The sequence below is a fragment of the Erythrolamprus reginae genome, chromosome 1 (assembly GCF_031021105.1).
Source record: "Erythrolamprus reginae isolate rEryReg1 chromosome 1, rEryReg1.hap1, whole genome shotgun sequence".
NCBI classification, from domain to species: Eukaryota; Metazoa; Chordata; class Lepidosauria; order Squamata; family Dipsadidae; genus Erythrolamprus; species Erythrolamprus reginae.
The window spans coordinates 273,639,396-273,656,668 of NC_091950.1; the positions used below are offsets into that span (position 1 = coordinate 273,639,396).

At 36.3% G+C, this 17,273-nt stretch overlaps 1 protein-coding gene across 6 annotated transcripts in view; it reads left to right on the top strand.

The window, feature by feature from the left end:
• Positions 1–15,517, top strand: part of PHF3 (PHD finger protein 3) — a 65,144-nt gene extending 49,627 nt beyond the window's left edge. For all 6 annotated transcript variants that reach the window (XM_070733037.1, XM_070733040.1, XM_070733038.1 and 3 more), the window contains 10 exons: positions 249–399; positions 486–642; positions 3,247–3,363; positions 4,291–4,425; positions 6,521–6,656; positions 7,262–7,454; positions 9,392–9,539; positions 9,745–9,834; positions 11,162–11,357; positions 11,834–15,517. In XM_070733037.1, the coding sequence (XP_070589138.1) occupies positions 249–399; positions 486–642; positions 3,247–3,363; positions 4,291–4,425; positions 6,521–6,656; positions 7,262–7,454; positions 9,392–9,539; positions 9,745–9,834; positions 11,162–11,357; positions 11,834–13,959 (3,449 nt within the window). In that variant the 3' untranslated portion in view covers positions 13,960–15,517. The remainder of the gene's footprint in view (positions 1–248; positions 400–485; positions 643–3,246; positions 3,364–4,290; positions 4,426–6,520; positions 6,657–7,261; positions 7,455–9,391; positions 9,540–9,744; positions 9,835–11,161; positions 11,358–11,833) is intronic.
• The last annotated feature ends 1,756 nt before the right edge of the window (positions 15,518–17,273 follow it).

Genomic DNA, 17,273 nt, shown 5'->3' on the forward strand with positions numbered 1-17,273 from the left:
GGATGTTTTTTGTGATTTCTATTGTTTGTTTTTATTGTTTGTTATACTTAGGATTTGTGCTTTTTCACAGTGTCTGTCAGATTGGGGTAGTCTACAAATGGTGTTAAAATAAATTCAGTCAATTCACGTTATTTTTTAAACAGTAAAATTTCTTGTTGTCATTATCAAAGACATGGTCAGTTGGAGAAATGTAATTTTATCTCTCCGTAGCTCTCTAAAATGGTTAATTTGGTTATGTATTTCAAAAGGTATTCACGATAAGCAGGAAATGAAGAAAAAGAGAACTGAGAAGGGAACAGCAAGTAATGTACACTCACCTCCTGCTTCTGCAGCCAAACCTTCTGCTGATCAGATAAGACAAAGTGTTAAACAGTCACTGAAAGAAATTCTAGAAAAAAGGTATGGGTTCTGCAAAAGCCATTCCTGTTACTCCAGTTGTTTCCTGAAAACAAACAGACCAAAAAAAATTTGTATTTTTTTTCCAGGCTTTCAGATTCAACACTAAAGATCCCCGAAGAAAGAGCAGCAAAAGTTGCAAATAAAATAGAAAAAGAGCTATTTTCCTTTTTCCGGGATACCGATTCCAAGTACAAAAATAAGTACAGAAGCTTGATATTTAATCTGAAAGATCCAAAAAATAAAGTATGTCATGACATTTCTTATATACATGGGAACTATACAAAAAGTAATTCTTTCTTTGTAGAGGCCTAGAATAATTTTAAATGCTCATAATTTCTTCTTCCATCCTGATTATTAACACTTTAGAAATATCAGAGCTAGAGTTAAATTTTCTAACTTTTATTCCATATCCAAATTGATACATCCACTTTTTTCTGTCTATATTTAATGAAAACACTGTCATTTTCCTTTAAAAAAATATTTTTATTGAATTTAAAACAAATCATACAACATACAAAATACAAATATAAAATACAGAATATACATATAGACCAACATATAAAAAAGGGAAAAAAGTTTATATATGTGTATTACAGCATTATGTATCGCTATTGTAAGTCTATTATGTTCTTAACTTTAATTTTCTTCCTATCCTTATTATCTTTCATCATCCATTGTGTCCTATATAATATTATTTATTGTATTAATTTTTGTGTGTGTTCCAACCATTTATATCAATTTTTCCAAATTTTATAGAATTTTATGTGTCCTCTTTATCCTATAACTGCATTGTCATTTTTCATATCTGCACATTCTAATATTTTAGTTATTTTCATAATGTTTGCAGGGATTATGTCAGTTTTCTAAAATTCTACATAGAGAATTCTAGCGGCTGTTAATATTCTTAACAAAAGTTTCTGGTTTAAGTTCTATTGTCTGTTTGGTTATTTCCTCAATCCATTTTTGTACTGTTTTCCAATATTTCCTTATTTTTGAACAAGTCCACCAATTCTAAAAATCCCTAGACATTTACGAAACAGACATCCACATTCACCCTAATTATTTTTCATTCATGGGCTGGGGATATTAAAAGTTCTTAGTGCTCCTAGGCCTGTTGACAGAGATGTGTTTTCAGGACTTTACAAAAGTTCCGTCAGCTAACTCATGCAGACATTAAGTGAGTCACACACAGTTTGATTACCTTTGTTTTGCTGCAGTTGTTAAGCGAATCACTACAGTTGTTAAGTGAATCTGGCTCCCCCCCCCTTTTCACTTTGCTTCTTGGTAGCCCCTTGGGGAGATTGCAAATGGCAATCACATGACTCTGGGATACTACAACCATTGTAACTGCATGCCATTTACATAGTGGGTGGAGCCATCATCCAAGATGGGTTGACATTGTCTATCAACCAATGAGGATTGTTGAATAATACAGTCACCTCCTTCTCTCTAAGGCAGGGGTGGGCAATTAATTTTGCCATAGGGCCGCATGAGAAATTGGGATGGTTTTAGAGGGCTGGACTAATATAATTAACTCATTTCTACCCAATACTGTATATTATTGGGTAGAAATGAGTTAATTATATTATAATTATATATTATATTATATATTATATATATAATTATATATTATATCTTGAACACCCGGTTCTTACCTAGAAAAGTTATGTATTATATTATATTATATTATATTATATTATATTAATTATATTATAATTATAAACTAATTGCCCACCCCTGGTGTGTAGTATACATACTGTATGCTGGTAACAGATGCTAAATGAAAAAAGCTGAAATCATTTGGTCATTATCACTTCCCTATAATTCCAAATTATGAAACATTATGATCCTGAAAAGTTCCTTTATCCAATTTTAAGTTAATCATTCATCCAATTCATATAATGCTACCTGATTGTTTCTTTTTTTTTAAAAAAATCCTAAAGTTCTCTAGTTTCTTTCTACTTCTGTTTTTATCTAGCAAGGAACTTGCTTGCTTTCCATAAAAGGGGAGAGAGATTCATATTTAATAGTGTTATATTTCCAGAGTAATACCATTTCTCCTTCCTTCCTTCCTTCCTTCCTTCCTTCCTTCCTTCCTTCCTTCCTTCCTTCCTTCCTTCCTTCCTTCCTTCCTTCCTTCCTTCCTTCCTTCCTTCCTTCCTTCCTTCCTTCCTTCCTCCCTCCCTCCCTCCCTCCCTCCCTCCCTCCCTCCCTCCCCCTTCCCTCCCTCCTTCCTTCCTTCCATTCTCAGTCTTCCAATTCTCTCCTTGCTCCCCAACCTGATTCCCCCCCACTGGGGGTGGGAGAGGCTCCGCCGTGAATTCCCAAAGCAGGTTAAGTCAACTTACGGGAAAGGTGGAGAGGGCGAGGCGAGAGGTCCAGTGTAGGCAGTGCCATCAGCCAAGCAACAGGCTTTTTCGCTTTTTGCTTCTACGTGCAGTTGGCGAGGCCATCTGACTCCACCGCGTGGCTTTTTGAAACGATATCCAGGTGATCATTATATTACGCTTTTATTATTTTTATAAACAACTCAAGACAGCAAACTTATCTAATCTTCTTCCTCCTATTTTCTCCACCACCATAACAACACTGTGTTAGGCTGAGAGAGAGTAACTGGCCTAAAGTCACCCAGCTGGCTTTCATGCCTAAAGTGGGAGTAAAACTCACAGTCTTCTGGTTTGTAATATGGTTAACTGCTATATCTTTCTGAGTTGGATTTAACTTTCATGTCTCACTGCTGGCCTGTGAGGTTTGCTACAAACCTTATGTTTATTCTTGCTGAATTGATACTAGAAAAATGCAAGTTTTGGTTGATTATATATAACTAATTATTGATTTCTCTCGCAGATACTTTTTAAAAGAGTATTGAAAGGTGAAGTTACTCCAGACCATCTCATAAGAATGAGTCCTGAAGAACTAGCTTCCAAAGAATTAGCAGCATGGAGGAAAAGAGAAAATAGACATGTATGACTTATGTACCATTATTGAATTGCTCCCATAATTCCTGATTATAAGTTATTTGATTTCAAAAAGTTGTTGTTCCTGCCCATCCTCTGATTGCTAAATAATCAAATGATTAATGCTTCCCTTAGCTTACATTAAGCTAGCTAAATAGGATAAATTCAGTCCCTTCACAGCATGCATTTAGCATGCGGGAAATTATTTAGTATTTTCTACTGTTTTCAACTGAATATTTTAATTTATATAGCCTTGCAGCTGTTCTCCTAATATAAGATTTCGGTGTGGAATAAATTTGGTTTTTTTCTTGCACCAATTCATTTTACATCATCTTTTTTTGTTCCCTTGCCACAATTGCTTCTCTGGCCAAAATATCTTAGAAATCTTTTTCAAGATGACATCCTTTAGCATTGTGACTATACTTTTATTCTTTTCAAGTAAAATGGGCTTGATTGAATAATTTTCTCAGTATTCCTGGAATTTTGAATCTTTGTTTCTTTGAAGATCAACCATATCTTCCAGTACAGGGGTCCCCAATCTCCAGGCTGTGTGACCTATTCAGAACCAGGCCTCATGAGTGGCAGGCCGGCGCGCTTCCATGAGCTGCAGGCTAATATACATGCACACATGCTGGCACTCCATTTGCACAAATTGGGCTTCATACATGTATACCAGCTGGCCACTCAACACAGCTTGGTTCCCTCCCCCCACCAGCCAGGCTGCAAGTTTAGGGACCATTGTTCTAATACATAAAATTGTTGTCAGGTTTTCTACATGTATACGAACTAATTTACCAGCATTTGTTTTTAAAGGTATTCTTATACAAAAAAGGAATCCAGTTTCCATTTCTTCATTATGGTTTCATGTCCTAGACTTTGTTGTTTCTGGAAGCTCTTGCTATGTATATATAACCTGTTCTTTGTTTATTGATAGACAATTGAAATGATTGAAAAAGAGCAAAGGGAAGTTGAAAGACGTCCAATCACAAAAATTACTCATAAAGGAGAAATAGAAATTGAAAGTGAAGCTCCAGTTAAAGAGCAAGAACCAACTATTATGGAAATTCAGGTATGATTTGAATGTGTTATTGTAACAATAAATCATTTTTCACCAGCAGGTCTTATGTACCAGAACAGTGATGGCGAATCTTTTTTGGTTCACGTGCCAAAAGGGTTGTGTGTGGGTGTGCTAGCATGCATGCACATGCTCACACCCCTTCCCTCTCCCCCATGCATGTGCAACCCCTCCCCCCAGGCCTTTCTGAAGCCTGTTAGGCAGTGGTGGGTTCCTGAATTTTTGGTGATTTTTTCCCCCAGCATCTCTGTTGGGAGAAGCCCTCTCACACCCCCTCATCTTAATGCTGACCTTTATTCTTCACCCAAAACACAGCTGAGGGCTTCTTCCACACGGAGACGCTGAAAAAGAAAATTGCTGAAAATTAAGTGGGTTCATACCGGTGCAGCTCTCTGGACCAAACTGGTATGAACCCACCACTGCTAGTGGGTGAAAAAAATTCCCAAATGGGCAAACCAGAAGTGCGTTTTTACGAATTTCCAGTTTGTCCATTGGGGGATTTTTTTTTGTCTCTGGGTCTCAGCTTGCCAGCATGCGCTGGAGCTGAAGCATGGAAAAGTCTTGCATGCTTTCCAACATGGCTAAGCGTGCCACCTGTGTAGGCTGTCCAATCTGATTTATTCAGCCTAGTTTAGAAATCTGTGAGTATCTTTCATGGGCTACACGTATCCTTGTTTTACAAGAGAAAGTTAGCAGTATGTAAATGAAAACATGTTTGTGTCAAACAAACTTGCTTGTAATATCCAGAACTTTGAAAATATAGTGGTTTTTGCACGTAGGATACAATAACATCTAGAGCTTCCACTGTAATCAGCAGGAGTTAGGATATGATTGATGTTTCCGCATGGGCTTTCATAATATTCCTGTGAAAATATTATTCAACAGAGATGAATCTATAAGCATTCCAGGATCAGGATAAAGACACAACTGGATTCCTTGGATCTGAAGCACATTTATTTGTTTAGCTGGTCATAATCCCGGGTGACCTGTTTGTTTGTTTAATTCGACTTCTATGCCGCCAGTCCTGAAGGACTCAGGGTGGCTTACAATGACAATATAAATAAAAAAGGATAAAAAAGAAGTCAAATTTAAAATCTTAAAATGTATAAAACCCCAATTAAAAACCCCATAAATTAACCAATCACAACAACATGCATGCTAAACATTCATACGATTTGGCCATGAGAGTTGTTAATTCATGGCCCTCCAGGCCTGCCAGCAAAGCTAGGTCTTGGTGGCCTTGTGAAAGGCCAGTAGAGTGGGGGCAGTATGGACATCGGGGGGGGGGAGTTGATTCCATAGAGCTGGGGCAACAACAGAGAAGGCTCTCCCTTGCGGCTCCGCCAACCTGCATTGCTTAGTCGATGGGACCTGGAGGAGGCCGACTGTGTGTGCTCTTATTGGTCTCTGGGAGGTATGCGGCAAGAGACGGTCCCGTAAATAGTCTGGTCCTAAGCCATGTAGGACTTTATAGGTAATAACCAACACCTTGAATTGTGCCCGGAGACTAATAGGAAGCCAGTGCAGCTCCCAGAGCGTAGGTGTTATCTGGGTACATATATTTTATTTGAACCGTGAAAAGAGCCATGGTCGTGTGTGGTTAGAAAGCAGTACTGCTGGCTAACATATTGCTCACTACTAGGAATTCGATCCTGACCAGCTCCTGAGTCAGGGTTGACTCAGACCTCTATTCTTGTGAGGTCAGTAAAAAGAGGACCCAGATTGTTGAGGACAATAAACTGACTCTATAAATTGCTTAGAGGACTGTAAAGCACTACAAAGTGGTATATAGGTGTAAATGCTGTTACTAAGTGCTATTGTTATATTAATTCATTGAATAGGAACAGAATTGATAACATTGAAAACAGTAAGCTGGCTACTCTTAGTCTATAGTTGCATTTAGTGTTGCTCATGTCCTTTTAAATTACTCAATCTAATGCCAACATGGACTCCTTTAATAAATGTGGAATGTTATTTCTTTTATAAAGCACTGTTAATAAATTATGTATGTAATGTTTATTATGGTCAAGGACACGCACACATATATATATGTGTGTGTGTGCGTATAAAATTTGTTTCCTTCTCATAGGAACCTGCTCCAATTAAAATTGTAGAAAAGGTGGAGGAAACTGAAGAAGTTAAAGAAGATAATGATTCTTCCAGTTCTGATACAACAAATCAACATAAAAACCACCTATTTGATCTTAATTGTAAAATATGCACAGGTAATATTCAAAAGCTTGTTTAAAAATTAACATATTTTTTGGAGTATAAGACATATATTTTTATTTATTTATTTATTTATTTATTATTTGGATTTGTATGCCGCCCCTCTCCGAAGACCTCCAAAAAGAAGGTGAAAACTTATATACGACTTATACACTGAATATAACCCCACCCAGACATCCCCCACCCTTTGTCCTCTGCCTTCCAGCAATTTACCTTCTTGCAGCAAACAATGCAGAGCCTGATTAGCACAAGCAACTGATTATCGGCCTCTCCACCAGCAGCTGATTGACCCAGCTGGGCAGGCTGGCCCAGGAGGCAAATTGCTGAGAGGGAGAGGCATGGGCAGAATTTTATTTTTTTATGCTAATCAGTTGCTGAAAGTCAATGCAAGGCAGTAAGTCATTAACTATAAATGTCTATAGAATTTTCAAATTATTAGATTTATTTTTTAAATACTGCTTTATTATTGTTCTAGACAACTTAACAAAATGAAGAAGCCTTTTAAACGGCAGTGACAGCAGTAATTGTTACTATACATTATAATCATTTGAAACTGGCTTAATATGATAAATAAGTAAAGCTTTTTAATTTTCTCCTCAAGGTCGAATGGCACCACCCAGTGATGATCTTGCTGGGAAAAATGTGAAAGTGTCAGTTGGAGTTGCTCGGAAGACATCAGACAATGAAGCTGACAATATAGCAGATGCACTTACTTCAACAACAAACATCTTGGCTTTGGAATTATTAGAAGAAGACTTATCAAATCCAGGGTTTGCGTCGACTTCCAGCTCTAGGTAATCATTTGTGATTGCTTCTTAAATGTGTAAGACAATAGAAGCTATCATATGCACTTTGAATACAAATGTTCTATTTTCTTGGCTGAAAATCATTTTCCATAAATGAAGAGAAGTGAAAATCAAAACAGAAGTGAAAATTTTAAAAAAAATGTCCAGGAAAGAGCTGGAGGGCCTTGTTCCAATGGTACTGCATCATGGCCTGAAACTAGCTGACCATCTCAGCCCACTGAACCTCCAGGCGCCCGTACCTGGCCTTGCACTCCCAAAGGTCTTCCCTCTGCTTGGAAAGCCTGTGATGGCAGTCCTCAGTGAAGTGCTTCTGCTGAGCCTCCTTTCTCGTCCAATTTGAACTGAGCCAGCTGTTTTGTCAATTGTTTCTTGTGGTGGCTGCTTAGCTCCTACAACTGCTTCCTATTGGGACCCTAAGGAGCCCAGGCTGGGAGGCAAGGGGTGAGTAGAGGCTGGTGAGGCACCACTCAATTGAGTGACATCAAGTTGGCCATGTCCACCCAGTCACATGCCCACCTAGCCATGCCCACCAAGCCAGTCATTAGGCAGATCATGGTCTGCAGGATTTAAAATTATGTAGTGGTCCCTGAGGTCCAAAAGGTTGGGGATCCCTGCTTTAAATGACCACATAAAGGAAGTAATTCTATAACCCGCATTCATATTATTTAACATAATTGCTTTTAAATGAAACTTCATTTGATTTAACTGTTCCTTAGTTCCTCTCTTATTAGATAAGGAAAACAAAGTCAAGAAAAGACAGTTAGAAATCTTTTAACCCTTTTCGAACACAGCAATCTTATAAATCTTCCCTTATATTATCCTAAACATCAGGATAATTTTTGACTTCTTAAGAAAAATGCCCCCCTCCCAAATTTGCTGTTCATCTATAATTCAAAGTAAAAATCCTTCAGAACTTTAATAAATTTCTCTACTTCAGGGTGTTGAACCAGCATCCCTGTGGACTGGATGCATCATGCTCAAGCCACATCCACCCCTGCTCCGCAAATGGGAAAAACATTGCTAAACGTCACATGGCAACATGACGCTTCAAGTTTGACATCTGTGCTCTACTTTAGCCTTCTGTTTGTCACTTCCCAAAAAAGTCCTTCCAAATGTTAGCAGAGCTCTTTTGTATATCCGGAAGGAAAAAAAAAAATCCAAATCAACTTTCTGATTCATTGTCCCTAGAGAATAAGTCATCTGTCAGATCCATTTGTATAGCATTTAAATCCTCTTTCAAATTAATTTCATAAACATCAATTGCAGCCTATTTTATAATTTTATATGAAAATGCTCTATTAATTTTATGAAGCAACTGATCCACTCTGCCCAAAAGTTTAGCTGAAAAGAAGTTAAAAATTTTCACTAAGGATTTTTGCTCCATTTTCTTTATCCTGTGACTCTCTTGTACAGTCTTCAAGGTCTTCTAATGAATACAATAGAACCTTGCTAATCTGAAGGGCCTTAATATTTCTAAAATGCAAAGAATAAAGAAAACAATTGAAAAAATGTGATTAAGATAGAAGACTCGGTCAAGAGCAATGTCCATGAAGTGCAAATTGGAATTTGATGTAAATTCCAACTCTCAGACACTTCCATCGCGAGCTGATCATAAAAAAAGACAATTTCCACAATCTAATGAAGAATAACTTTCCAGAATCTTGTGGACAATCTCAACAATCTCACTTGTACTCCTGAAAGATTACACTAATTTTGATCTGATGCCCAGTATCAATTTCACTTGCAAAATTGTCTTGTTATTTAAGCACAGCCAGCAAGGCCTCTGTTCACTATGGCACATGTAGGAAGTATCTTCCAAAAGTGTTTTCCTTCTCTTTCCTTCTCACCGACCCATATTTAATGCAGTGCCAGTAAGATGCTTACCACACTAACTTGCTTTGTTTTCCTTAATTTCTATATTTCAGATCAGAAACACCTGGGACTGTTGAAAGTGAAACATTATTTCTAGCTCGTATGAATTATATTTGGAAAGGCTTTATCAACATGCAATCTGTGGCAAAGTTTGTTATCAAGGCTTACCCAATCTCGGGTTCTTTTGAAACTTTAACAGAGGTAATGTCTGGCGTATTCAACAATTCTACATTTTCTTGGGGACTTTCTGAATTTTCTTTTACTGTGGATAATATTGCAGTGTAAAATCACCAAAGAGGGCAATAGACCAATGTATTTTTGCATATAGGTTATGAAAGTTATATTTCTTTTATTCAGGAAAATTATTATCTTGTGGTAAAAATATATATCTATTTCTCTTCCGTAGGATTTGCCAGATAGCATCCAAGTAGGTGGGAGGATATCACCTCAGACTGTTTGGGAATATGTTGATAAAATAAAGGCTACATGTACAAAGGTAAAAATCTATTTTTGTAATATAATGTGGCATTAGATACTCAATATTCTTTGATTTTTAAAAAGAATAGGATTTCATGCTGGTGCTTTTATTATCTGAAATAAATTCCTAGCACCCATCTCCTCCCACTTACTTTATGACTGTAACTTGTTGCTTGTATCCTTACGATTTATTTTAATATTGATTCTTTCCTGATTGCTTATTTGATCCCTATGACAATCATTAAGTGTTGTACCTCATGATTTTTGATAAATATATATTTTATTTTATTTTATGTACACTGAGAGCATATGCACCAAAGACAAATTCCTTGTGTGTCCAATCACACTTGGCTAATAAAGAATTCTATTCTATTCTAAATTCATCGGTACTGTTTGTATGAAATTCAGTGCAGAAAACAATTAAACCGCACTGTTCCTTGTTCAGTAATGAATCCAGTAGCTAGATAATATGCTCATTTTCAGTATGTGGGAAATCTAGATAAATTAAGATATAGAAAGACCCAGGGGAAGAAGAGTATTATAAATGAAGAAAAGATCTTGTAATACTTGTACATATTCCCATTTCAGAAATACTGTTAAGCACTACAGTTCAGTTTAATATAGCTTGTGTGTCATCTCTCTCTACACTTACACTGATGGCATCTAAGAACTTTAATTTATGAAACATGATTTTATTTTGAATCATTTTAATATTTCATTCATAACCATGGTTTAGTGCAAAACTTTGTTTCAGTATAAATTTTTTGAGAGAATCATTTACTATATTGCATACATTTAAAGTTTGCCTTCCTCGGGTTTTTTTTCTGTCTTATTCTGTTCTGTTTCTGTTTGTTGATGTTATTTCTTCTTTTCTATATTTATTTGTTTAACCCAAGACACTGTACAATACAACACTAAGAAAAATGAATATGTAATAGAAAGTGAAAAGATTATGTACTTTTTAAATGTTTATATATTTAATAAACTCTTTTCTAAAAAATAAAGTTTGCCTTCCTCAGTAGCAAAACAATAGGATTACAAATTAGATCCATTTAAATAGTCCAGCATTTAATTATTATTGTTTTGAATTAGCTTCAAACCATGTGGAACAGCAATATGAGAAGCCGTAGAGCATTCTTATTTACTGATTTTATTTATTAAACATGTATGCCACTTATTCCACTATCAAAAAATTCTGGGTGCTATCTATTATCATCATGAGTGAATTTCCTAGCATCTAAAATCAATGAAGTACAAACCCCAGGAAATGAAAATTGATGTTTGTATGTATATTTATTTTAAGAATATGGTGATAATTAATAAATGTTTTCCTTTCTTCATAATAGGAAATATGTGTGGTTCGTTTTACTCCTGTTACAGAAGAGGATCAGATTTCATACACTTTGCTTTTTGCATACTTCAGCAGCAGAAAACGTTATGGTGTAGCAGCGAATAACATGAAGCAAATCAAGGATTTATATATTATCCCTTTAGGCGCTTCTGATAAAATTCCACATCAGTTGGTTCCTTTTGATGGTCCTGGTAAGTAACAAAGATAGGCTGAACTGTCCTTTGCACTGAAGTATTATTGATTAAAAAACCCAAGAACAAAGCCTTTTTATTTTCTGAGATATATTTTTAACTATGCTAGAGGTCAAATAGTTTGATGCAGAGCAGAGCATTTATGAATATTGGAAATGAAGCTTTGCATGGACATTTTTTTCTAAGAACAGACATGGATTTCTTTCTCTGTTTAGCTCATGGATAGAATTAGTATCCTTGATTAACAGATAAGTATTTTACAGTGTAAAATGTACTTTTAAATAGCAATTATTTGGAGAGTGAAATTTTGTCAGTGCTTGTTAAAGTACATTTTATAACATTAGAGAACCGTTTAAACTATTTGCCCTTGTAGAGACTCAGGATAGCTTGTTTTAATTTTTAAAAATCCAAGATACATGTTTTCCATTTACATTGTTCTTTTTTAATATACTATGTTTATGTGTATATATGTGTAGGAATTGAAGTCCATCGACCCAACTTGCTGCTGGGATTGATAATTCGCCAGAAACTGAAAAGACAGATCAGTGCTGTGGCTAATTCAACCATCACCCAAGCTGAAGAAGGTCCTGAAAATTTGCAACCAGAGAAAAAAAGTAAACCGAACAAATTGGAAGGTCTTCCTTCTGAGATAAATGAAAAAGAAGAAGAAAATGATTTCTTTAATTCATTCACCACAGTACTTCACAAGCAGAGGATCAAATCCCAACAGTGCATCACAGAAGAAGTTACAGTGAATGAATCTGTTGTGGAGAACATCAAACTTGAACTCCCCAAACCTCTACGGTTCCTTCCTGGGGTTTTGGTTGGATGGGAAAATCAGTCATCTGCTCTCGAACTAGTAAGTAAGCCACTGCCAGTAGATGACATTCTTCAAAGCCTTTTGGATACCACGGGGCAGATGCCTGAACATATTCAACCAACAGTTGACAAGTTGGTTACTAAAGACCTTCCTTTATTAGAGAAACGGACAAACGTAAAGGAAGAAAATATAGACATTCCAGTGGCTGTTGAAGAAAGAAGGCATAAAAAGGGCAATAAAAAAGAAACCATCAACAATACCTTAGCAGGGGAGGTATCAGTAGATTTACCTTGTTCTTCAGGAACTCTTACAAGTCTGAGTCTTAAGAAGAAACCACCGGATGTTTCCACTGAGGTATTTTTAGCAAACTTAAATATTCTGTCACAGAATAAGGAGAGCCAAGAGACTCCAGAAAACAATTTAAAATTGGATGATACAGAAAATGTTACTCAGGAAAATAAAAGAACCATAGATTTTCCTGTTCTTTCCAATGCTGGAAAAGGAGTTGGGAGCAATAATGTTGGAGCAGCATCTGTTGATACCATGACCATTCATAGTTCCAAATCTCCACCATTCATTAATCTTAAGAGAGACCCAAGGCAAGCAGCTGGACGAGGCCTACATAGTTCAGAAAGTGAAGGCGATAGTATTAGAAGTGAAGATATGCAGCAGCTTGATACTTTAGAATCTGAATGGTCAAAAGTCGATAACAAGCAGACTTCAGGAAATGAATTAGCCTCAGATCAGACTGATAACCAAGCATACAAGACAACATTGGTTTCAAATACATCTAATGGAGAAAGTACATGTACCCCACAATTTAAAGACACCTTGATGCAAGATATTGAGACTGGAAATTCTGAGAGAGAATTATTGCCACCACCGCCGCCGCCGCCACCACCGCTACCCTCTTCATCAACATCACCTCAGTTTGAAATGGAAAATACAAGTCATCAATCTGACTTCAGTACCAAATTACCTGCCACAAGTGGAAATTTCTCACCAATTAGGACTCCTCAACCCAGTTTTCCCCCTGCTAAAACAACTCCCCCTGGTTTTCAGTTTCAAGGAGCTATTGCCCCTAATTTCGCCCCATCAACCCCTCCTGTATTTGGGTTCCCCCATCATCTGCCCCCACCGCTCCTTCCACCTCCGGGCTTTGGTTTTGCTCAAAGCCCTCTCATGCCTTGGCCTCCCGTACTTCACCTGCCAGGTCAGCTACCCCACTTTGTTGGACCAGTTACACCAGCCCCTCCCACCTCCCAGAAACCATCAAGATTCTCAGGGCCTGAACACTTTTATCAAAATAAAAACACTAGGAGACACGAAAGGCGTCACAGTGACCCCTGGGCAGGCCGACAGGGTCCACACTTGGAGAGGGTCTTCAGCAGGAGGAAGAATGATCAACACAGGCAAAGATTTTATAGCGAATCTCACCACCCCAAAAGGGGCAGGCATGACTGGGAGTCGGAGGGTGAAAGGAGTCGACACCGAGACAGAAGCTCAGAGAAAGAGAGGGAAAGAAAAAACAGGGAAGAAGGGCATCGAGACAGAGAGAGGTTGCGACTTTCACATAGCGATAAGGACTCTGAAAGCAAATCCTCACAAGAAAGTAGAAATCTTGAAAAGAAGGATGCTCCTAGAAGTGAAGAGCGCTTTCATGAGAAAGAGAAAGAAAGAGAAAAGAGTAGGGAACGGCCAAAGGAGCAAGACAATGAAAAGAACCGAGAAAGGCATCACAAAGACAGAGACCACAGTGATCGGAGTAAAAGCAAAAGGTGAAAGGGAAAAAAAATGAGAGAGAACGAAGACACAGACTTGTCTTCTAGTTCTAAACAAATAGAACATAATATGTTTTAAATATGTCCTAAAGCTGTCTGTATAATATATGCTTGGGTAAAATTGTGCCATCAATATTTTCTTTTTATATTCAATATTGAGTGTTTTGTAGGACTAAGTCTGTTCCGGTACCAGTCTGTGTACCACACATTCATTTTATTTTACAATCTCTTGACATAGGAGTAGAGTTGAATAGTTGGAAGATTTTACTCTGCTTGTACAGAAAAATGACTGAAAGGGGCTTCTTTTAATATGCAATAAAAGACACATACAGATTCTTTGTCAAACTGGGCTTCAGTCAAGCTATTTGTAGCCTTTGGTGATTTGTACTTTGTGTTTGGAGCTGCTCCAACAAACATGAAGAGGGATTTGTAGTGTTAGGTATGACAACACGACACTGGCTTTGCAAACAAGCGAAATTATAAGGCAGCCCTATTCCAATGCATATGAATTCAAAATATTCATGAATTCAGAAGATTCCAAAGAATAAGGAAAAGGTGGTGGCAGAGGGAATTCCATCTGGGCATTTCTAATAGAATGAAGTGGCCTGTGAACAGGAATCCAGGTTTCACTGTTTCAGGGCACACTTTTTAATGGGCTATTTTATGGCTTTAGTTTTTCTGTCATTGATGGGTCACCTCCTGAAATTAATAAAACTAATGACTTCAGTAGTTTTAGGACTCGAATTAAATCTATTTTTACACTTTTAATTATTAAACACCATCTAGGAGAATTCTTAGGAGTTCTCAAGCTTTGCTCATTTTGGGTTTTTATTGGCAACAACAAAGCCTAGATCAAGGTTGACCGGGTTTCCACTTCATCTGCACAAAGGCTTTTTTTTAAAAATGTGACCACCACCACCCCTGATGGCAATTTGAGAACCCTAGCTTTTAGCTGAAATTAATATTTTAGCTATTTCTCATGCTTTGAAAACTTGAATACCTAAGCTTGTACATGAGACTTGTGTTTTCTTATTCTTTATATTATAAAATGTAAATATTTTAAGGGGTATTTTGATTCTACAAATGATAACCTTTCTCACAGTTGTTTGCTTGATTTTAATAGATGTGGAGCAATAGACTATACCAGTATAACAGAAAGATGTATAAATATGGCTTGCTTTTACAGTTCATGACTGGTAATTTTTAATAACCCACAGGGTTTTAATAAATAGATCAGTAAAATGTGATTTTTTTCCCCCTGTGAAACATAGTATATTGGTTTTTCTGTTAGATATCATTGCACTACTCTGTTCAACATCCTATTTTGAAGTATTTAGTAAAATTAAGAGCATTGTGCATAAAAAAGGAAACCCTTAATTAAACCGCCTTACCTATAAACATAGATTTTGCACTTTGGTATAAGAAAGAAACTATCTCTCAATAATATGTGATTAAAATAAATTGTTAGGCTATTTTAAAATCCTATTTAAATATAATAGCCAGTTTGCAAACCGTGCACATGGCTTTATTTAGTCAAATTAAAAATGCTATATCATAAATTGCTTGATGGTACCTTTTTTTTTAAAGTGACTGTCCAAAATGTTGACTTATTAATGCATATAATCAGTCTGTACATTTTCAACAGAAATGCAACTATATGCTAGGTTTAGGATGAATTATTGTGTGTGCATATGTGTGTAGGCACTGAGACCTTTGCCTGGAATTTTCCCGTAAGAGTGAGTAGAATAACATCTGGCAAAAGACAGCATTCTCCACCCATAATTACTTTCAACCTTTCTTGTGAAACCCTTTAATTAGTGTTCATTTTCAGCTATCTAACTCTCCCAAGGGCTCTTACTGTATGGCTGTCATGAAAAGAAGATAACAAGCTTATTATTCATAATAATTTTTCCTGCAATTTTTTTTAAAAAAAAACTACTGGGAGGATCAAGATGAAAATAAATAGCCTGAGATGTTATGGGAATGTAAAATTCAGACAGGCCCCTTGTTCAAGTTATGTCTGATAAAACAGTTATTGAAAACAAGAAAATCTACTAAGACTTGCAGATAAAATTTGGATCCTTATGGAAAAAGAAATTTGCTGTTGCACCTATTGTGACGAGCCCTTGGAGCAAAGAATTCCATCCATATTTGGAAATTGTTCTAATTATCAGAACTGAACACCCCAATTTTACAAAAATAACCACTTGCTTGGAATTGCCTACGTCCTTAGTTGCTACCTTAATTGATAGGTCCTCTGTCAGGACTTGAATTATTAAGTATTCACCAAACTTAGTCTGAATCTAACAATAGATTACTCATAATAAATAAGTATGTGGTTACTTTTATCCCAGCATTATTATTTTATAAATAACTCAAAGTAGTGAATATATCAAGTATTCCTTTCTTCTCCTGTTTTCCTACTACTACTACTACTATGACGTGAATTGGGTTCAGGAAGTTTCACCCATGATGCCTGGCTTTCATGCCTCAAAGGGGACTGGAACTCAGTCACTCAGTTTCTAGTCTGATGCTTTAACCATTAGACCAAACTGGTATCGTAACAGTAATGTCTGCCTATCACTGTCTTTGAGATGAACTCAGTAGGTGTCAAATCAAGTCTAAACATGGTTGACTGCATGATCAGCCATAATAATAAATGATGGTTAGATGGGAGTCACATTAATAATGAAATTGGAGTTTCATATGAGTTTTAAATATTCATACCTCCCAGTTTGTGATATTTTATTTATATTTATTTGAATATGTAAGATGTTCTCCAAATAAGAGTCTCTTCATACTCAGTGGGAGAATCCTGCAGGTAAGCTTATGAGCAGCATAGAAGATCAGTGCTTCAAAGACAGAAATCATTTTGATACTTTCATATAAATATTACTAGGAATAGGGTGTTAACCTTACCATTAATAAAAAAGTTTTAAAATGTTAAATATTTGCTATATATGCCCCCATTCCTCCAAAAGAATCAGTAGATACAATCAGAAATCTGGCATCAGGTATTGTAAAAAACTACAGTGTGTTATGATTTTCTTTCATCATCATCATCATCATTATTATTATTATTATTATTATTATTATTATTATTATTATTATTATTATTTATTAGATTTGTATGCTGCCCCTCTCCGTAGACTTGGGGCGGCTTACAGAAATGATAAAAACAATATATAATAACAAATCTAATAGAGTCTAAAATAACAATAATACATTTAAAAAAGCTAAAAAGCAAGAAAACCCAATCTATAAAAAACATACATACAGTCATATCATACATAAAAAACTACATAGGCAGGGGGA